Source organism: Macaca mulatta, chromosome 19, assembly GCF_049350105.2.
Source record: "Macaca mulatta isolate MMU2019108-1 chromosome 19, T2T-MMU8v2.0, whole genome shotgun sequence".
NCBI classification, from domain to species: Eukaryota; Metazoa; Chordata; class Mammalia; order Primates; family Cercopithecidae; genus Macaca; species Macaca mulatta.
Genome location: NC_133424.1, coordinates 70625847 through 70647273, shown reverse-complemented (window position 1 = coordinate 70647273; position 21427 = coordinate 70625847). Strand labels below are relative to the sequence as shown.

General features: G+C 52.8%; 1 protein-coding gene and 3 long non-coding RNA genes across 8 annotated transcripts; 2 read left to right on the top strand and 2 right to left on the bottom strand.

The window, feature by feature from the left end:
- The first annotated feature begins 891 nt into the window (after window positions 1-891).
- Window positions 892-12111, top strand: SLC27A5 (solute carrier family 27 member 5). Of its 4 annotated transcripts, none has more exons than XR_013409760.1 (10): window positions 892-1737; window positions 2092-2301; window positions 3030-3188; window positions 8427-8551; window positions 9432-9626; window positions 9713-9803; window positions 10764-11059; window positions 11237-11334; window positions 11542-11672; window positions 11764-12111. XR_013409760.1 is itself a non-coding variant. In XM_015124997.3 (10 exons), exons 1-10 carry the CDS (start codon window positions 1050-1052, stop codon window positions 11938-11940), a joined length of 2073 nt encoding a protein of 690 aa, XP_014980483.3. In that variant the 5' UTR covers window positions 892-1049; the 3' UTR covers window positions 11941-12111. The 4 variants fall into 4 exon arrangements, 3 of the variants coding, with proteins under 3 accessions (XP_014980483.3, XP_077836282.1, XP_077836281.1); XM_015124997.3 differs by having other exon boundaries at window positions 10764-10962; XM_077980155.1 differs by having other exon boundaries at window positions 1010-1485; window positions 10764-10962.
- On the bottom strand, window positions 1882-10593 carry LOC106994872 (uncharacterized). 2 transcript variants are annotated; one of them, XR_001441561.3, is made up of 2 exons: window positions 9410-10593; window positions 1882-3250 (listed from the first exon to the last, which is right to left on the bottom strand). It is a non-coding gene; the product is annotated as an uncharacterized LOC106994872 (long non-coding RNA). The 2 variants fall into 2 exon arrangements; XR_013409785.1 differs by lacking the exon at window positions 1882-3250 and adding an exon at window positions 4792-5518 and having other exon boundaries at window positions 9410-10569.
- On the bottom strand, window positions 11256-18124 carry LOC144337139 (uncharacterized). Its single transcript, XR_013409811.1, has 2 exons — window positions 17916-18124; window positions 11256-15019 (listed from the first exon to the last, which is right to left on the bottom strand). It is a non-coding gene; the product is annotated as an uncharacterized LOC144337139 (long non-coding RNA).
- Window positions 18125-19104: 980 nt separating this feature from the next.
- On the top strand, window positions 19105-21033 carry LOC144337141 (uncharacterized). Its single transcript, XR_013409813.1, has 2 exons — window positions 19105-19370; window positions 20955-21033. It is a non-coding gene; the product is annotated as an uncharacterized LOC144337141 (long non-coding RNA).
- The last annotated feature ends 394 nt before the right edge of the window (window positions 21034-21427 follow it).

The following is a 21427-nucleotide window of genomic DNA, read 5'->3' as shown; positions in this document are numbered from 1 at the left end:
GGGGCTGACTGCTGGGCAGTTGGGGACACTACCCCAGTGGCCAGCCATGTCCCAGGCCCCTGCATCCAGTGGAGAGAGCAGCCACTCTTCACCTTTCCCCTCTTCAGCACAATAGTGGCTCCTAGCCTAGGTGCCCTGCCCTAAGGATTTCGAGCTGGTGGAGTGGGGTATGTCCTGGAGGGCCATGCCCCAGCCTGACCTGCCAGGCTCCTAGGCCAATGGCAGCTCCTCTGGATTTACCTTCTGGGACTGCCTCCTCAAGGTGAAATGCCAAGGCTTTGATGATCCAACTGAGTGCATCATGGGCTGACTTCAGTCTCCTGAACCCCAGGACTCCATCGTCATCAAAGCCAGAGGTGGGACAGAGAGTCACAGAGCAAGCACATGGGAGGGGGGCAGAGCTGGTTTGAATCCAGGCGATGCGAGTGTTCCTCTATTTACTGAGCACTTGCTGGATGCCTGGCAGGAGGCTACGATTCCTTGGATCGTGGGACAAGGGGCTTAGCCTGGCTGAGGCCCTCTCACCAGGGTTTAAGTGGGTGTCACAGGAGGACCTCCCAGTGAGGTCCACCTTGCTGTCCTGTTGCTTTTCTCTTTGGCCTGATTGGAGTGTTCCCAAGGGCAGGGATTTCTGTGCTCTGAGTGCCTGATACACAGCAGGGATGGGAGGGGAGGCAAGGGAGTTAGACGCCAGCCCCGGAGGGTGGATGGGGCAAGCAGGACAGCAGGAAGGAGGATAGTGGTGGTGCCCAAGGGGCAGAGACCTGGGAACCCAGAGGCCAATGATGGAAAGGGGTCAGACCTGGCAAAGGAGGGGGCTGATAGGGGTGGCAAATAGGCAGAGAGGGGCTGGAGCCACACACAAGACCAGTCAGAGCAAACAAACATGTAGAGGAGAAGGGCTGGGGGCAAAGTCCTGGAGAGAGGACCAGCCACTGTCAGCAGTGCCAGGGCCGCCACCCCTGGGGAGGAGCCATTGGGCTACTCTGAGGGGCCAGAGGTGAGCCTCAATATTCCACAGCTGCTGCTCCTAGGGAGGAGCTGGTACCATGGGTGTCAGGCGACGGTTGGCCTTGCTGCTGCTGCTGCTGCTCCTGCTCTGGGGCCTAGGACAGCCAGTGTGGCCAGTGGCTGTGGCCTTGACCCTGCGCTGGCTCCTAGGGGATCCCACATGCTTCGTGCTACTTGGGCTGGCCATGTTAGCACGGCCCTGGCTCAGCCCCTGGGTGCCCCATGGGCTGAGCCTGGCAGCTGCAGCCCTGGCACTAACCCTGCTGCCAGCACGGCCGCCCCCAGGGCTACGCTGGCTGCCGGCTGATGTGGTTTTCTTGGCTAAGCTCCTCCATGTGGGCCTGAAGATCAGGGCATGCTTGAGCCGGCAGCCACCTGACACCTTTGTAGATGCCTTCGAGAGGCGAGCACGAGCTCAGTCTGGCAGGGCAGTCTTGGTGTGGACGGGGCCCGGGGTTGGCTCAGTCACCCTTGGCGAGCTGGATGCCCGGGCCTGCCAGGCGGCATGGGCCCTGAAGGCTGAGATGGGTGGCCGTGCGAGCCTGTGTGCTGGGGAGCCTGCCGCCCTCCTGGTGCTGGCTTCCCAGGCCGTTCCAGCCCTGTGTCTGTGGCTGGGGCTGGCCAAGCTGGGCTGCCCAACAGCCTGGATCAACCCGCATATCCGGGGGATGCCCCTGGTGCACTCTGTGCTGAGCTCCGGGGCCCGGGTGCTGGTGGTGGACCCAGGTGAGGGCCTTGGAGCCAGTGGAGAATGGAAGGGAGCAAGGGAAGGGACTGTAGGACAGGGGTCCTGGTGGGACTGGCAGAGGCCCTTGGTCCCCACCTGCCCACTTTCTCAGGCAGTTATAATCAAGACTTATGAGCAGAAAGTAGTTCTCAAGTCACCAGAGTTTAATTTCCCCACAATGGCTATTTCAATCCTTTTTGACCAAAAATACTAATGATGGGATTCTTTACCGAACAACATGGACGCTTTTCTATGCTAGCTGCAACTCTGCCTGCATCTCTGGGTCTCAGATCCCGCCTCGTGACCTCAAAGGTGAGCCTTGCCTCTGTTTCTCCTCTGACCCATCCCTGCAGACCTCCGGGAGAGCCTGGAGGAGATCCTTCCCAAGCTGCAGGCTGAGAACATCCGCTGCTTCTACCTCAGTCATACCTCCCCTACACCAGGGGTGGGGGCTCTGGGGGCTGCCCTGGATGCAGCGCCCTCCCATCCAGTGCCTGCTGACCTGCGTGCTGGGATCACTTGGAGAAGCCCTGCCCTCTTCATCTACACCTCAGGGACCACTGGTGAGGGTGCCCATTAGTACCAGCCTCTGAACTCTCAGGCTGACCTGACCCCACACTTGACTTGTGCCTCAGTGTTGACCTCTGAAACCACTTTACCATCTGATTTTGACATTTGTTTTCTGCTTGTTTGGCTGTTTTTTGTTTGTTTGTTTCTTTGTTTTGACTCAGAGTCTTGCTCTGTCACCTAGGCTGGAGTGCAGTGGTGTGATCTCGGCTCACTGCAACCTCCACCTCCTGGGTTCAAGCGATTCTCTTGCCTCAGCCTCCTGAGTAGCTGAGATTACAGGTGCCCACCACCACACCTGGCTAATTTTTGCATTTTTGGTAGAGACAGGGTTTTGCCAAGTTGGCCAGGCTGGTCTCTAACCCCTGACCTCAGGTGATCTGTCCACCTCAGCCTCCCAAAATGATGGAATTACAGGTGTGAGCCACTGTGAGAGCCTTGATTTTGACATTTGGCCTGAACTCTGACCCCCAATGTAATTTGAGAGGTCAATGCCAGAATGCTTCCTGTGTCCAGTAAACAGCCACTGAAACCTTTGGTCTTGACATATTACTCTCAGTCCAAATTCAGCCTGTGAACCCAACCACAGATACCTATACTTGCCTGCTCTCTGAGAGCCTCAAACCCCAATGCAGGCCTGGCTGTTAGAGATCTATCCCTCTGGTCAGGACCCTCTCTGTGCTGTCATTTCACCACTCTGCCCTTGCCACGCCTTCATCCCAAGGCCTCCCGAAGCCAGCCATCCTCACTCATGAGAGGGTACTGCAGATGAGCAAGATGCTGTCCTTATTTGGGGCCACAGCTGATGACGTGGTTTACATGGTCCTGCCTCTGTACCACGTGATGGGACTTGTCGTTGGGATCCTCGGCTGCTTAGAGCTCGGTAAGCCCACTTCTGAGGATCTCTCCAATCAAAGGACCACTGGAGTAAGTGTCAGGGTGGGGCTGTCAAGGCAAAAAGACACTGTAGGTTACCCAGCACCCTGCGTTCTCACTTTCGAGAAGGGACACCCACCAATGAGTACCAGGGCCCCATGGACAGAAGCCTGGATGCCCACACAGTCCCTAATGGCTGTGCTTTGGTCAGGAGGTGACAAGACCTGATATAAGTGACGGTCACAGGCATCCAGGGAAGGTGGGGTGCTCAGGAGATGATGGGGATGCTGGCCCAGATTTGTGACATGGCCGCAGGGGGAGCTGGAGTAGGAGTGCTCTCAAGCACTCCATAGGGCTGTCTCTTTGGACTCTTGATTCAGAATCTAGACAGGGACTTCTCCATAGCTTGTTCTTTTTTCTCTTTTTTTAAATTTAATTTTTATTTTTATTTTTATTTTTGAGACGGAGTCTTGCTTTGTCGCCAGGCTGGAGTGCAGTGGCCCGATCTTGGCTCACTGCAACCTCTGCCTCCTAGGTTCAAGCGATTCTCCTGCTGCAGCCTCCCGAGTAGCTGGGATTACAGGCACCCACCGCTATGCCCAGCTAATTTTTGTATTTTTAGTAGAGATGGGATTTCACCATCTTGGCCAGGCTGGTCTTGAACTCCTGACCTTGTGATCCACCTGCCTCGGCCTTCCAAAGTGCTGAGATTACAAGTGTGAGCCACCGTGCCTGGCCATTTTCTCTCTCTTTTTTTTTGAGACAGAGTCTCGCTCTATCACCCAGGCTGGAGTGCAGTGGCATGATCTCAGCTAACTGCAACCTCCACCTCCCGGGTTCAAGCAATTCTTCTGCCTCAGCCTCCTGAGTAGCTGGGATTACAGGCATGCACCACCATGCCCAGCTAATTTTTGTATTTTTACTAGAGACAAGGTTTCACCATGTTGGTCAGGCTGGTCTTGAACTCCTGACCTTGTGATCCACCAGCCTCGGCCTCCCAAAGTGCTGGGATTACAGGTGTGAGCCACCGCGCCCGGCCTCTTTGTGTTTTCAAACTTTTATCATGGCTAGGTGTGGTTGCTCATGCCTATAATCCCTGCACTTTGGGGTGCCAAGGCAGGAGGGTCACTTGAGCCCAGGAGTTCAACACTAACCTGGACAACATAGTGAGAGGCCTTCTGTTTAAAAAAGAAAAAAAAAAAAGCCGGGCGTGGTGGCTCAAGCCTGTAATCCCAGCACTTTGGGAGGCCGAGATGGGTGGATCACGAGGTCAGGAGATCGAGACCATCCTGGCTAACACGGTGAAACCCCGTCTCTACTAAGAAATAAAAAAAAAAAACTAGCCGGGCGAGGTGGCGGGCGCCTGTAGTCCCAGCTACTCGGGAGGCTGAGGCTGGAGAATGGCGTGAACCTGGGAGGCGGAGCTTGCAGTGAGCTGAGATCCGGCCACTGCACTCCAGCCTAGGTGACAGAGCGAGACTCTGTCTTAAAAAAAAAAAAAAAAGCCAGGCATGATGGCATCAGGGGAACCCGCCCCCCGTATTTCAACATAGGTTCTATTTTCCATAAGCGTCAGCCAGCTGAGAAATAAGGAGAAAGAGTACAAAGAGAGGAATTTTACAGCTGGGCCACCAGGGGTGACATCACATCGGTAGGACCGTGATGCCCACCTGAGCCTCAAAGCCAGCAAGTTTTATTAAGGATTTCAAAAGGGGAGGGGGTGCAAGAACAGGGAGTAGGTACAAAGATCACATGTTTCAAAGGGCAAAAAGCAGAACTACTGATAAAGGTCCAACAAAGATCACAAGGCAAAGGGCAAAACAGAACTACTGATAAGAATCTATGTTCAGCGGTGCATGCATTGTCTTGATAAACATCTTAAACAAGAGAAAACAGTTCGAGAGCAGAGAACGGTCTGACCTCACATGTACCAGGGCGGGATTTTTCCCCACCCTAGTAAGCCTGAGGGTCCTGCAGGAGACCAGGGCGTAGCTCAGCCCTTATCTCAACTGCACAGGACAGACACTCCCAGAGTGGCCGTTTATAAACCTCCCCCCAGGAATGAATTCCTTTCCCAGGGTCTTAATATTAATATTCCTTGCTAGGCAAAGAATTTAGTGATACTGAAAATACAAAAGTAGCCGGGCGTGGTGGCGGGTGCCTGTACTTCCAGCTACTAGGGAGGCTGAGGCAGGAGAATCGCTTGAACCCATGAGGCGGAGGCAGGAGAATGGCGTGAACCCGGGAGGCGGAGGCAGGAGAATGGCGTGAACCCGGGAGGCGGAGGCAGGAGAATGGCGTGAACCCGGGAGGCGGAGGCAGGAGAATGGCTTGAACCTGGGAGGCGGGGGTTGCGAAAAGAGTGAAACTCCTTGCAAAAAAAAAAAAAGCGAAAATAGTTTGATGACATCTCATGTATCTTCGCCCAGCCTCAATAATTTTTTTTTTTTTTTCTTGAGACGGAGTCTCACTCTGTTGCCCAGGCTGGAGTGTACTGGTGCGAGCTCAGCTCACCACAACCTCTGCCTCCCGGGTTCAAGCAATTCTATGCTGAGGCTGAGTCTCGTGAGTAGCTGGGATTACAGACACTTGCCACCACACCCGGCTAATGTTTGTATTTTTAGTAGAGACGAGGTTTCTCCATGTTGGCCAGGCTGGTCTCGAACTCCTGACCTCAGGTGATCCACCCGCCTCAGCCTCCCAAAGTGCTGGGATTACAGGTGGGAGCCAGCGTGCCCAGCCACTTCCCTATTTCTTTCTAGAATAGATCAGAGCAAATCCTTGACACTATCTTTATGCTTGTAAATATTGCAGTACATATCTCTAATATATAAGCACTTAAGAAACTGTAACCAAATTATCACACCTATCAACATTAATAGTAACCCCTTAATATTATATGATGTCAACTATGTTCAGATTTCTCCAATGGGCTGTTTTGATTTGGTTTTGTTTTTAGAGACAGGGTCTTGCTTTGTCACCCAGGCTGGAGTGCAGTGGTATGATCTTGGCTCACTGCAACCTCTGCCTCCTGGGTTCAAATGATTCTCATGCCTCAGCCTCCTGAGTAGCTGTGATTACAGGTGTGGGCCACCATGCCCAGCTAATTTTTTTGTATTTTTAGTAAAGACAGGGTTTTGCCCTGTTGGCCAGTCTGGTCTTGAACTTCTGGCCTCAAGTGATCCGACCACGTTGGCCTCCTAAAGTGCTGAGATTACAGGTGTAAGCCGCTGTGCCCAGCCAATTGGCTGGGTGTTTTTTTTTTTGTTTTTTTAAATATATAATTAAACAGTCTCCCCATTGTATTTGCTTGTAGGTCTCTGTTCCCCTTTCGTCTGCATTTCTTGTTAAATTGGAAACTTTCTCTAGAGGTGTTGTTAGATTCAGCTTCTTTTTTTTTTTTTTGAGACAGAGTCTTACTCTGTCACCCAGGCTGGAGTGCAGTGGTGCAAGCTCGGCTCACTACACTCTCCCCCTCCTGGGTTCAAGCGATTCTCCTATCTCAGCCTCCCAAGTAGCTGGGACTACAGGTGTGCACCACCACGCCTGGCTAATTTTTGCATTTTTTGGTAGAGATGGGGTTTCACCATGTTGGCTAGGCTGGTGTCAAACTCCTGATCTTTCAGGTGATCCACCCCCCTCAGCCTCCCAAAGTGTTGGGATTACAGGCATGAGCCACCGTGCCCAGCCCCCTGTATCTTATTAATCCATGTGTCCATACATCAATACATCCATACATACATCCACCAACCCACCCATCCACCTACTCACCTACTTCTTCACTCATCCATTCATCCACCCACCCACCCATCTATCCATCCTTACACTTATCCATCTTTCCACCCCCTGCCTCTGCATGTCACCACCCACCCATCCATCTACTGACTCACTACTCCAACTGTCCATCCATCCATCTACTGACTCACTACTCTGTCCATCCATCCATCTACTCACTCACTACTCTAACTGTCCATCCATCCATCTACTCACTCACTACTCTAACTGTCCATCCATCCATCTACTCACTCACTACTCTAACTGTCCATCCATTCATCTACTCACTCACTACTCTAACTGTCCATCCATCTATTCACTCACTACTCTGTCCACCCATCCATCTACTCACTCACTACTCTAACTTTCCACCCACCCCTCCATCTACTTACTACTCTAACTGTCCATCCATCCATCTGTTCACTCACTACTGTAACTGTCCATCCATTCATCTTTCCATTCATCTACCATATCCATCCACCTGCCCACCCATCTGCTTAGCTGGGCATTCATTTATCACAATCAAGAGTGATTTGAGCTTTGAGTCAGTGACAAGTAAAAATAAAAATTAAAAAAGTGGGCCGGGCGCGGTGGCTCAAGCCTGTAATCCCAGCACTTTGGGAGGCTGAGGCGGGCGGATCACAAGGTCAGGAGATAGAGACCATCCTGGCTAACACGGTGAAACCCCGTCTCTACTAAAAATACAAAAAACTAGCCGGGCGAGGTGGCGGGCGCCTGTAGTCCCAGCTACTCAGGAGGCTGAGGCAGGAGAATGGCGTGAACCCAGGAGGCGGAGCTTGCAGTGAGCCGAGATCGCGCCACTGCACTCCAGCCTGGGGGACACAGCAAGACTCCGTCTCAAAAAAAAAAAAAAAAAAAATTAAAAAAGTGGCCGGGTGTGGTGGCTCACACCTGTAATCCCAGCACTTTGGGAGGCTGAGGCAGGTGGATCACCTGAAAGGTCAGGAGTTCACGACCAACCTGGGCAACATGGTGAAACCCCGTCTCTACTAAAAAAATACAAAAATTAGCCAGCCGTGGTGGCGGGTGCCTGTAATCCCAGCTACTCAGAAGGCTGAGGCAGGAGAATCGCTTGAACCTGGGAGGCAGAGGTTGCAGTAAGCCGAGATTGCACCACTGCACTCCAGCCTGGGCAACAGAGCGAGACTCTATCTCAAAAAAAAAAAAAAAAATTAATTAATTAATTAATTAATATTTGCAGCCCTTATTTAGCATTGATCACTTTATACCAGGCACGGAGCTTTCCAGGCATCCTGGAGACAGCATTTGAACCCAGGCCTGCCTATGCTCTTCTAATGACAGCAGTCCTGGCTGGGCCAAGGACACAAAGATGAACTTAGTATTGTCTTGTATTTCAGGGTGTGGGGGTGGGTGAACACAGGTGCTAAAAGCAGCTTCTTACAACAACTTGGAAGCATGACCTGAAACACCGTCCCCTCTCATCGCCCAGGAGCCACCTGTGTTCTGGCCCCCAAGTTCTCTGCTTCCTGCTTCTGGGATGACTGTCGGCAGCATGGTGTGACAGTGATCCTGTATGTGGGCGAGCTCCTGCGGTACTTGTGTAACATGCCCCAGGTGAGGCTCTAAGATTAGGGCTCCATGGTGAACACCCAAGTATGAAATCTCAGATGATATCTCAGGTAAAGATTCAGGTACTGAACTCAAGCAAGTCCCTCAGATAATCCACCTCAGGCAAGAACCCAGACAAGGAGTTCCAGACAAGGCTTCCAACAGTGGTTTCTCTGATAGCTGTGCTACCTTGAGCCTCAGTGTCCTCATTTGGGAAACAGTAATAATAGCCCCTACACCTATCGTGAGAATTTCCATTAAAAATTAATTAATTCGACTGGGCACGGTGGCTCAAGCCTGTAATCCCAGCACTTTGGGAGGCCGAGATGGGCAGATCACGAGGTCAGGAGATCGAGACTATCCTGGCTAATACAGTGAAACCCCATCTCTACTAAAAAATACAAAAAAAATAGCCGGGCGAGGTGGCGGGAGCCTGTAGTCCCAGCTACTCGGGAGGCTGAGGCAGGAGAATGGCGTAAACCCGGGAGGCGGAGCTTGCAGTGAGCTGAGATCATGCCACTGCACTCCAGCCTGAGCGACAGAGCGAGACTCCGTCTCAAAAAAAAAAAAATTAATTAATTAAAATTAAATCTCCATGAAATTAAAGTTCTAGGTAACTACTCTTAGGTGAGACCCCAGATGAGGCCTCCAGTCATCTCTGGTAACGTCCCCTAGGCAAAGCTCTCAGGTCACCCCTGCAGGTAACCCTCTATTTGAAAAGACTCCAGTAACTACTCTCATGTAAGTAACCCAGGTAGATCCCTTAGGTAGTCACCTTCCAGGTAACTCCCAAGGTAAGGACCCAGGATAACACCCCCTCTAGGTAAAGGTTCCAAGGCATGCCCCAAAGCACCTCCTCCTCACCCTTCTGGGGACATTCCTGTAGCAACCAGAGGACCGGACACATACAGTCCGCATGGCGATGGGCAATGGACTCCGGGCTGATGTGTGGGAGGCCTTCCAGCAGCGCTTCGGTCCCATTCGGATCTGGGAAATCTACGGCTCCACAGAAGGCAACATGGGCTTAGTCAACTATGTGGGGCGCCGCGGGGCCCTGGGCAAGATGAACTGCCTTCTTCGAGTGAGTGTGCGGGTGCCTGGTGTGCAGCTGCCCCGACAGAGGCTGAGCCCACAGGACCTATGTCGACACCCCACCCTCTACCCCAGATGCTGTCCCCCTTTGAGCTGGTGCAGTTCGACATGGAGGCGGAGGAGCCTGTGAGGGATAATCAGGGCTTCTGCATCCCTGTAGGGCTAGGTATGGGGGTTGAGGAGCCTTTCCTGGGTGGTGGGGGTGGCGACCCTCAGTCTTCTCTTTGGCTGGAACGAGCTGCCCAAAACCTTAACACTGGTGCTCACTAAAGGGGTATGCAGCCTTCATCTGGACCCTGAGCCAGTGGCCTGTCTTACCACCATCTGGGGCCTCTGCCTCAGCTTCTCCGCTCTGCCCAGCTCCCCTGCCTTGATCTCTCGCTCTGATTTACTGGGTCTCTGGGTGTCCCTCTGATTTGTTCTCTTGAGCTTTCTGTGGAAGACGGCATTCCAGCCATTGGTCTCTTGTCCTGTACCTTGTTAGTGTCTTCTCCCAGGGCCTTGCAAGGTCCTGGTCATGTGTATTCTCACTGCCATTTGTCTGTTCGTCTCCACCCCTTGTCATCCTTTCCCTGTTTCTCATGGGCTCCCCGATACCGCCTGACCTAGACTTCTCCTTTTCTGTGTCGCCCGTCGCCGTCTCTCAGGGTCTCTGTCTCTGAATCTGTGGATCTCCCTGTCTCTCTTTGGGTCTGTCCTTGGCAGGGCGCTGGATGATGAAGAGTCCACCGTTGTTGAAAACCTCCAGGCCGGGCGCGGTGGCTCAAGCCTGTAATCCCAGCACTTTGGGAGGCCGAGGCGGGTGGATCACGAGGTCAGGAGATCAAGACCATCCTGGCTAACATGGTGAAACCCCGTCTCTACTAAAAATACAAAAAAAAAACTAGCCGGGCGTGGTGGCGGGCGCCTGTAGTCCCAGCTACTCGGAGGCTGAGGCAGGAGAATGGCGTGAACCTGGGAGGCGGAGCTTGCAGTGAGCCGAGATCGCGCCACTGCACTCCAGCCTGGGTGACACAGCGCGAGACTCCGTCTCAAAAAAAAAAAAAGAAAAAAAAAAAAAAGAAAACCTCCAGCAGGGGATTTGCTGGTGGGCTCCAGGGGTTCTTGTTCCTGCTCCTACCCCCAGGGGAGCCGGGGCTGCTGCTGACCAAGGTGGTAAGCCACCAACCCTTCGTGGGCTACCGCGGCCCCCGAGAGCTGTCGGAACGGAAGCTGGTGCGCAACGTGCGGCAATCGGGCGACGTTTACTACAACACCGGGGACGTACTGGCCATGGACCGTGAAGGCTTCCTCTACTTCCGCGACCGCCTCGGGGACACCTTCCGGTTCGAGGCGGGGTTTCTCGGGGCGGGGCTGGGCCAGGACCTCGGAAGCCTTCAGATCCTAGAGGGAGCCAGGCTGAAGAGGCGGGACTTTCCTATCGTAAGAGGGCGGAGCTTGGGGTCCGGACTTCCCACGCGAAGGCGGGGCTTCTCGATTTTAGAGAGGGCGGGGTTGACCGGGCCTCCTAATCCCCAAAAGGGGCAGGCGGGGCGGGGAAAGAGGCGGGGCCGCTCCTTGCCGGGGGCGTGGTCACAAGCGTCTGCTCCAACCCCGCAGATGGAAGGGCGAGAACGTGTCCACGCACGAGGTGGAGGGCGTGTTGTCGCAGGTGGACTTCCTGCAGCAGGTTAACGTGTATGGCGTGTGTGTGCCAGGTGCGGAGAGTTCTCATTTTAAACTTCCAACAGCTTTGTGGGTGGAGGGGTCGTTATTCTGATTTTACAGGTGGGGAAGCGCTAGGGTACAGAGAGGTTTAGAAACTTGCCGCATCTCACAGCCAGTGAGCAGAGCTGGGCGAGGCTGGAGGGTCAGCTGTGGGCCCTCCAGGTGGGTCAGCCGAGAGTGACCAGACTGCTCCCTAGGGTGTGAGGGTAAAGTGGGCATGGCTGCCGTGCAGCTAGCCCCCGGCCAGACTTTCGACGGGCAGAAGTTGTACCGGCACGTTCGCGCTTGGCTCCCTGCCTACGCTACCCCCCATTTCATCCGCATCCAGGTGAGGCCAGGGTGGCAGGGAAGGTGGGTGGAAGATCATAGCCGGGGGGGAGGGGTGTCACAGTGAGGGGACCATGATCACTGCCGTGCAGGACGCCGTGGAGGTCACGAGCACGTTCAAATTGATGAAGACCCGGCTGGTGCGTGAAGGCTTCAACGTGGGGATCGTGGTTGACCCTCTGTTTGTACTCGACAACCAGGCCCAGTCCTTCCGGCCCCTGACGGCAGAAACGTACCAGGCTGTGTGTGAGGGAACCTGGAGGCTCTGACTATCTGGCCAACCCACTGGGGCAGGGATCAAAGCCAGACACCCCCACCCCAACACATTCTTTCAACCTGGGCCTGCGTGAATCCCAGTGTGGCCATACCCTCAACCTCAGTGGGCTGGAAATGACAGTGGGCCCTGTAGCAGTGGCAGAATAAACTCAAATGTGTTCACAGAAGTCTGTATGTCTGCGTGGATGAAGGAGCAATGGAAGAGTGCAGGGGCTAGTGCCCTGAAGACCTCAGTTTAGGGTCTTCCCTCTCTCCCAGCCAAGAACCTCAGCCATCCTTGTGGGATGACCCTGTCTGTGTAAGGCCACGGGTGTGGGAGGAGCCGGCCAGCCTCGCAGCTGCTCTAAGGTAGAGAGATGAGAACACTGATTCCATCTGCGGGTCTTTAGTGGGCCACTGAGGCGGTGGCTGGGCCAGTGGATGTGGATTATTTTTCTGTGAAGTGCTGTGGATACACGATCTGACAAAGCCTGGAGGTTGCTGGACTGAGGCTAGAAGGGTAAGCAGGAAGTAACTGGGCGAGGAGTGTCCCTGGCAGTGTGAACGGCACGTGTGAAGGCCCTGGGGCAAGCTTTGTAGGTGAGAAGCAGCAGGAGCAGAGGCCTCTGGAAAATGGGAGTCTGCACAGTCTCAGGAGTTGGACGTGCTACCCGAAGTCTAGTGGAGATGTAGGTGGGGGTGTGTGGGTGCTGAGCCTCTGGCTCAAAGGCCATAAGTGCTTCTCAGGGCGCAGTAGGAACTGTAGGTGAGGCTACAGACACTGGAACAGTTGTGGTGGTGCCGGGCCGGTCCGTGGGTCAACTTTGGGAGCAGAACTGGGGTGATGAAAAGGAACCCCACAGCAGTAACCCCTGTATGCAAAGGGCTGTCCGTGGGCAGTGCTGCAGGCTGCGACCTTGCCCATCCCTTCTCACGTGCTTAGTAAACACACCCCATGGCAATGGCTTAAGCATACCTGAAAATGGCCCTGTGTGGCAGACGCACCTGAGTGTGGTTCAGAGTTCCTGGCTAAGGAATCTCAGAGATTCGTTCCTTATTTTTGAGGAACATCTGGGTCCTTGGCCCTGTCCCATGGAACGCTGGCGGTACAGGGGATCCTGGCCTTTTGCTTTCAGTTAAATGAAGGTTGCCGGGGGAGGATATTAAGTGAAAATGCTATATAAACTGCATGCTTTTTGCAAGTGTTTCTCCTGCCCAGCCCACCACCCCTGGACTCTCCCCAGTACGTAAGCCGCCAGTAAAACCCTATATCTTGTTTTCTGGCTCTCAGTCGCTTTTTTTGCCTCTTGAACCTGGTGCCACCCCATTGGAGTCAGTAGGGGTTTGGCACAATACTGTGCTCTCCCGTGCCTCAGCCTCCTCATCAGGCTATGGGCCATGTCGAGAACAGAACCAGCCTTCGAAGGGAGCGGTGCAGGCAGCACCCCACGTGGGCCGTGAGGCAGCTGGGCTTCACAGAGCTCCTGGTAGCATTTGAGGCTCTGCTGTCAGCCATGCAGCCTCCAGCTGAGACAGTACCCTTTTCAGTTGGGGTCCCACTAGGAGCATCTGTTTGTCATTGGCGGTGGCTATGCACAGTAGTTATCTTCTGCAAAGTGATAGTTGTTGTGACTTGCCATTTCTCTGCCCTGTGTGGCCAGTGGAGCCCCACGTGTTCCCGGAAGAGCCCTAGCCCTTTCATACAACTGGACTTGGATCCGGGCCATCTGGTCCTCCCCTGCACACAGTGGGTTGTTCAGTTCCTTCATACTCCTGTTTGCTCCAGGAGAGACCCTGGCCAGGAAGGGAGCTAGAGCTGTGTGAACAGAGCAGCAGAGGCCCAGGCGTTGCCACCTCTCGGGGCACTAAGGAAACAATAGGCAGGGACAAGTGGATACCAAGGCCTGGTATCACATGTGTTCACAGAAGTCTGTGTGTCTGTGTGGATGAAGGAACATTGGAGGAGTGCAGGGGCTGCTGCCCCAAAGACCTTACTTTGGGGTCCTTCCTGCCTTCCCACCAGGGACCTGAGCTATCCCTGTGGGATGACCCCATCTGGGCTTCCTCCTCCTGTTGCAAATTAGGTTCTCAAGTTCGGTGGCATTCTTATTTCCTTCAGGAAGGACCCTGGCCAAGAAGTGAGCCTGCGGTTATGTGAACACAGCAGCAGAGGTCAGGCTGGTCACCCTTGCTGCTCCTTCAGCTTTGCCTTCCCAGATGCACAGTAGGTTCAATATCATGTGACAGCTGGAGCCTGGGCTCTCTTGATGGCCCATCCCTCCTGCCCTGAACACAGTAGGTTCTTGTTATGTTAAGGCCCTTGTACCCTTTGGGACCAGAGACCAGCCTAGAAGGGAGCTTGGAGTACACAGACAAAGCAGCAGAGGTTGGCACTGGCCGCCCCTACTGTGGCCCCATGGTCTACTGTGTCTTGTGATCATCCCTTGAGACATGCTGGGCCCTGTTCTTCAGGCTTTCCCATACCACTGTGCTCATGGCCTGGTGCCAACCTGAGCCCAGGTATCTCTACTTTTCTCGTGTATGCCATGTTGTGGGTCGACGGTAAGTTTTGACTGTGTCCTCATGAGGAATGCTGCATTCCTCTGGTGCCAGTTCAAGGAGCCCTGGCCCATGGGGCTATCTCACGCGTTTTCTATCAGACAAAGCCAGCATCTGGAATGTGGGCTGAAGAAATCCACTCAGTCAACAGATTGTCAAATGCTTGATATGCTGGGAATGCAGGGGAGGGTGGGCACATGTGTTAGATTTGAATGTGGGCATGTAGATCCCAGAGCTTGCAGTGTGGAGAGCGAGGCAGACACTTACAAGCTAGAGATCTACTTAGATCTACCTGCTTCTCATGCCTCAGTTTTCTCCAATGAAAATGCCTACCTCGAAGGATGTTTGTGGGGAAAAGTACAGGGAAAGTTCCCCACAAAGGTTCCCTGTTGTCCCTGCTATTGCCATCTTGGCTCTGGCCATCAGTCAGAGTCTCAGTTTCTCCATCTGCAGAGTAGGCATGTTGACCCCACTTTGCAGTGTCATTGGAGGGGATTGTTAACAACAATAGAAAGAAACTTGTGTCTAAGAACCCTCACGTCCTTGTTTTTTTTTTTTTTTTTTGAGACGGAGTCTCGCTCTGTCGCCCAGGCTGGAGTGCAATGGCCAGATCTCCGCTCACTGCAAGCTCTGCCTCCCGGGTTCGCGCAATTCTGCCTCAGCCTCCCGAGCAGCTGGGACTACAGGTGCCCGCCACCTCGCCCGGCTAGTTTTTTTGTATTTTTAGTAGAGACGGGGTTTCACCGTGTTAGCCAGGATGGTCTCAATCTCCTGACCTCGTGATCCGCCCGTCTCGGCCTCCCAAAGTGCTGGGATTACAGGCTTGAGCCACCGCGCCCGGCCCCTCACGTCCTTGTTAAGAAGAATAACCCTCGTGGACTCCCCTGGGGCCAGGCTAGAGCTGACTTTTTTTTTTTTTTTTTTTTTGAGACGGAGTCTCGCTCTGTCGCCCAGGCTGGAGTGCAGTGGCATGATCTCGGCTCACTGCAAGCTCCGCCTCCCGGGTTCACGCCATTCTCTTGCCACAGACTCCCGAGTAGCTGGGACTACAGGTGCCCACCACCACACCCAGTTAAGTTTTTTTATTTTTTTATTTATTATTTTTTTGACACGGAGTCTGGCTCTGTTGCACAGGCTGGAGTGCAGTGGTCGCATCTCAGCTCACTGCAAGCTCCGCCTCCGAGGTTCACGCCATTCTCTTGCCTCAGCCTCCCGAGTAGCTGGGACTACAGGCGCCCACCACCTCGCCCGGCTAGTTTTTTGTATTTTTTAGTAGAGACAGGGTTTCAGCGTGTTAGCCAGGATGGTCTCGATCTCCTGACCTCGTGATCCACCCGTCTCAGCCTCCCAAAGTGCTGGGATTACAGGCTTGAGCCACCGCGCCCGGCCAAGTTTTTGTATTTTTAGTAGAGACGGGGTTTCACTGTGTTAGCCAGGATGGTCTTGATCTCCTGACCTCGCGACCTCGTGATCCACCCACCTCGGCCTCCCAAAGTACTGGGATTGCAAGCGTGAGCCATCGAGCCTGGCCTAGAGCTGATACCTCTTAACTGACAGCTCGTCTCATCTTCACCACATCTCATGGGATGAGTTGTTGTGTTGCTCCCACCATTGTCAAGGAAGCCCCAGCCAAGAGAGGTGCTTTCACCATGAGTTACTTGCCAACCCCATTGTTGCAGGTGTGGGGTCAGAGGGTGTGGATGTTATAAAAAGAGCTCACTGTGGATCCTCAGCTTTACAAGTTCACTAGTACTTTATACAAATCCATGCCTCCCTAAACCCTAGCTAGCTTGGGGCATTCATGGTTTTTGCTATTACATTTGCCAGGATTAAAAATAATATTTGAGGCGGGGCGCGGTGGCTCAAGCCTGTAATCCCAGCACTTTGGGAGGCCGAGACGGGCGGATCACGAGGTCAGGAGATCGAGACCATCCTGGCTGACACCGTGAAACCCCGTTTCTACTTTAAAAATACAAAAAACTAGCCGGGCGAGGTGGCGGGCGCCTGTAGTCCCAGCTACTCGGGAGGCTGAGGCAGGAGAATGGCGTGAACCCGGGAGGCGGAGCTTGCAGTGAGCTGAGATCCGGCCACTGCACTCCAGCCTGGGCGGCAGAGCGAGACTCCGTCTCAAAAAAAAAAAAAAAAAAAAATAATAATAATAATATTTGATTAGCTGGGCATGGTGGTGTGCACCTGTAATCCCAGCTACTCGGGAGGCTGAAGCAAAGAATCGCATGAACTTGGGAGGTGGAGGTTGCAGTAAGCCAAGATCGTGCCACTGCACTCCAGTTTAGGCAACAGAGCCGAGACTCTGTCTCTAATGATAATAATAATAATTATTATTATTATTTTTGAGACTGGGTGCAGTGACTCACGCCTGTAATCCGAGCACTTTGGGAAGCTGAAGTGAGTGGATCATGAGGTTAGGAGTTTGAGACCAGCCTGGCCAACATGGTGAAACCCTATCTCTACTAAAAATACAAAAAATTAGCTGGGCGTGGTAGTGGGCGCCTGTAGTCCCAGCTACTCAGGAGGCTGAGGCAGAAGAATCACTTGAGCCTGGGAGGCGGAGGTTGCAGTGAGCTGAGATTGTGCCACTGCACTCCAGCCTGGCAACAGAGCGAGACTCCATCTCAAAAAATAAATAAATAAATAAAATATAAATAAATTTAAATAATAATATAATAATAATTGTTGGCTGGGTGCAGTGGCTCATGCTTGTAATCCTAGCATTTTGGGAGGCCAGGGTGGGAGGATCACTTGAGCCTAGGAGTTCAAGATCAGCCTAGGCAACATAGTGAGACCATGTCTCTAGAAGAAAAATTAAAAAGTGAAAACATTAGCCAGGAGTGGTATTATGAACCTTTATTCCTAGCTACTTGGCAGGCTGAGGCAGGAGGACGGCTTAAGCCCAGGAGTTTGAGGTAACAGTGAGCTATTATTGTGCTGCTGCATTCCATCCAGCCTGGGCAACAGGTAGGACCCTGTCTCTAAAATAAATAAAAAGTTTAGGCCAGGCACGGTGGCTCACGCCTGTAATCCCAGCACTCTGGGAGGCCCAGGTGGGCGGATCACGAGGTCAGGAGATTGAGACCATCCTGGTTAACACGGTGAAACCCCCTCTCTACTAAAAATACAAAAAAATTAGCCGGGCGTGGCCGGGCGCGGTGGCTCAAGCCTGTAATCCCAGCACTTTGGGAGGCCGAGACGGGCGGATCACGAGGTCGGGAGATCGAGACCATCCTGGCTAACAGGTGAAACCCCGTCTCTACTAAAAAAATACAAAAAACTAGCCGGGCGAGGTGGCAGGCGCCTGTAGTCCCAGCTACTTGGGAGGCTGAGGCAGGAGAATGGCGTGAACCCGGGAGGCGGAGCTTGCAGTGAGCTGAGATCCGGCCACTGCACTCCAGCCTGGGCGACAGAGCGAGACTCCGTCTCAAAAAAAAAACAAACAAACAAACAAACAAAAAAATTAGCCGGGCGTAGTGGTGGGCGCTTGTAGTCCCTGCTACTCAAGAGGCTGAGCAGGAGAATGGTGTGAATCTGGGAGGCGGAGCTTGCAGTGAGCTAAGATTGCACTCCAGCCTGGGCGACTGAGTGAGACTCTGTTGCAAAAAAAAAAAAAAAAAAAATTAAAACTTTTTCTTACTCCCCCACTAGCCTACAGATGTATGAAGTGTTGTTTATTCAATGTACCACACACTTTATTCCTTTTCTCTTTTACTTTCCAAACAATTTTATTTAAAAAACCTTCAGTACAGTATTGAAAAGCAATACATTCAGCAGGAGTGACAACTGACAGAAAGAAAGGGGGAGGGGATGGAACACCAGGAACCTACCTCAACTGATCCCCAGGACTGGAGGCCAGGGGCAGACTGGGAAGGAGCAGGGGTGGTGCGGAAGGGAGAAAAGGCCACCCTTCAAAATGAAGAGGCAGAACAAAACATTTATATAGGAAATGTCTAGTTGAACTCAAGAGGATCTTGGGGAGATGGAAAAACACCTTTTTTTTCCCCAAAAAATATCCTGGGCTATCCGGGAGGGTTGGCCTCCTGGGGTGAAATGAGCAGGCAGAGTCCTACCCCATACTCGACTATTGTGGAGTGGATGTGCTGGGGCAGGTGACACACACTTTATTCCTTTTTTTTTTTTTTTTTTTTTTGAGATGGAGTCTTGCTCTTGTTGCCCAGGCTGGAGTGCAGTGGGACGATGTTGGCTCACTGCATTGAGTGTCTGCTCTCTAGTCAAATAAGGGAACTGCTTTAATGCACTGAGATGCTGGAAAGTGGACATTTGCTGGTCCAAATCCCATACCCCAGACCCTTCAATGTCCTCTCTCCCAGAGCTGGGCAGAAAGCCAGTTGAGTTGTGTGCTTAACAGAATAATGACCCCAGATGTGTCCAGGTCCTAATCCCTGGAACCTGTGAATATTTTAGCTTCCATGGCAAAGGAGAATTAAGGCTGATAATCAGCTGACCCTTAGATGGGGAAGCTGCTGTTGATTATCTGGATGGATCCAACATAATCACAACGGGCCTTATAAGTGGAAGAGGGAGGCAGAAGAGGAAGAACCAGAGAGATGACAGCATGAGAAAGGACTTGGCCTGGCATGGCTGGCTTTTTTTTTTGAGACAAGGTCTCACCCAGGCTGAAGTGCAGTGGTGTGATCATAGCTCACTGCGGCCTGATCTCCTGGGCTCAGGTGATCCTCCCACCTCACCCTTCTGAGTAGCTGGCACTGCAGGCCTGTGCTGCAACACCTGGCTAATATTTTATTATTTTTGTAGAGTTAGGGTCTCTCACCATGTTGCCCAGGCTGGTCTTGAACTCGTGGCTTCAAGCAATCCTCTTGCCTTGGCCTCCCAAAATGCTGAGATTACAGGCGTGAACCACCGCACCTGGCCTGTTGCTGGCTTTGAGGATAGTACAGGGAGCATGCTTCTTGGTCTTTTGGCTAAGATCAAGTAGAAGACCATGAGCCAATGGGTTGCAGACAGCTGCTAGAAACTGGGAAAGTAGGGCCGGGCGCGGTGGCTCAAGCCTGTAATCCCAGCACTTTGGGAGACGGAGACGGGCGGATCACGAGGTCAGGAGATCGAGACCATCCTGGCTAACACGGTGAAACCCCGTCTCTACTAAAAAAAATAGAAAAAACTAGCTGGGCGAGGTGGCGGGCGCCTGTAGTCCCAGCTACTCGGGAGGCTGAGGCAGGAGAATGGTGTGAACCCGGGAGGCGGAGCTTGCAGTGAGCCGAGATGGCGCCACTGCACTCCAGCCTGGGCGACAGAGCGAGATTCTGTCTCAAAAAAAAAAAAAAAAAAAAAAAAAAAAACTGGGAAAGTCAAGGAAACAGATTCTTCCCTAGAGCCTCCAGAAGGCATGTATGTAGCCCTGCTGTCATCTTTAGTTTAGCCCCATGAGACCCACTTTGGACTTCTGACCTCCAGAACTGTAAGATAAATGTATATGGTTTTAAGCCACTATGTTTGTGGTAATTTGTTACAGCAGCCAGAGGAAACTCACACAGACCGTGTGTCCTGGTTCTGGGTTTGGAGTCTGATATAGAGAGGGTTGCTTCATTCAACGTTGCACCAATGTAGGGGGCCACCACTCATGAGGTTAGGCAGAGTGGAGGCCCTGTATGCCTCCTGCCTTCTGTGTCTCCCCACCGTGGCCTGTCTGTGGTCCCTTGGTTTCCTGGGCTGGGCGGCGGAAGTGGGGAAAAGGTGTGGAGGTCGTTGGCCACTGGGGGACCCAGCCGAGTCTCTCCTCACATGCTCTGTCTTCACACTTTATTCACAGACGTTTCAGGTTCCGAACCTGCCCAAGTCTTCCTGTCTAGGTCCCCCTTGGTAGCATTCAGGGGACAAGCAAGAAGGGACAAATGCAAACAGGCTTGAATGATTAGCGACTTCTGCTTTGGATGACTGTGTCTCTGCCTTCGGTCTGGTCTGTTTTATGACCCTCAGTAGAGTTTTGGTTTCTCCACTTAGTCTTTTCATATTTATTTCTAGGCATTTCTCTTTTTTTGAGACAGAGTCTTGCTCTGTTGCCCAGGATGGAGTGCAGACGTGCGATCTCAGCTCACTACAACCTCCGCCTCCCGGGTTCACGCCATTCTCCTGCCTCAGCCTCCTGAGTACTTAGGATTACAGGCACACGCCACCACACCTGGCTAATTTTTTGTATTTCTAGTAAAGACAGGGTTTCACCACATTGGCCAGGCTGGTCTTGAACTCCTGATCTCAAGTGATCTGCCCGCCTCAGCCTCCGAAAGTGCTGAGATTACAGGTGTGAGCCAGCGCACCCAGCCTCTTTTTCCTTTTTTCTTTTTCTTTTTTTTTTGGAGATGGTCGTGCTCTGTTGCCAGGCTGGAGTGCAGTGGCACGATCTCGGCTCACTGCAACCTCTGCCTCCCGGGTTCAAGCGATTCTTCTGCCTCGGCCTCCCGAGTAGCTGGGATTACAGGCGCGTACCACCACACCTGGCTAATTTTTGTATTTTTAGTAGAGGCGGGGTTTCACCATGTTGGCTAGGATGGTCTCAATCTCCTGACCTCATGATCTGTCCGCCTCGACCTCCCAGAGTGCTGGGATTATAGGAGTGAGCCACCGTGCTCGGCCTAATTTTTGTATTTTTTTTTTTTCCCAAGACGGAGTCTTGCTCTGTCACCCAGGCTACAGTGCAGTGGCATGATCTCGACTCACTTCAACTTCCGCCTCCAGGTTCAAGCAATTCTCCTGCCTCAGCCTCCCAAGTAGCTGGGATAACAGGCGTGCACCACCACGCCTGGCTAATTTTTGTATTTTTAGCAGAAATAGGTTTTCGCCCTGTTGGCGAGGCTGGTCTCTAATTACAGACCTCCGGTGATCCGACCGCCTCGGCCTCTCAAAAGTGCTGGGATTACAGGTGTGAGCCACGGTGTCCGCCAAGAGCTCCAT

Coding starts and splice junctions, on each gene's coding strand:
- SLC27A5 (XM_015124997.3), top strand. CDS start 1,050: ATGGGTGTCAGGCGACGGTTGGCCTTGCTGCTGCTGCTGCTGCTCCTG. Junction 10,963..11,236: donor CGCCTCGGGGACACCTTCCG/GTTCGAGGCGGG, acceptor CCAACCCCGCAG/ATGGAAGGGCGAGAACGTGT. Junction 11,335..11,541: donor GTATGGCGTGTGTGTGCCAG/GTGCGGAGAGTT, acceptor ACTGCTCCCTAG/GGTGTGAGGGTAAAGTGGGC.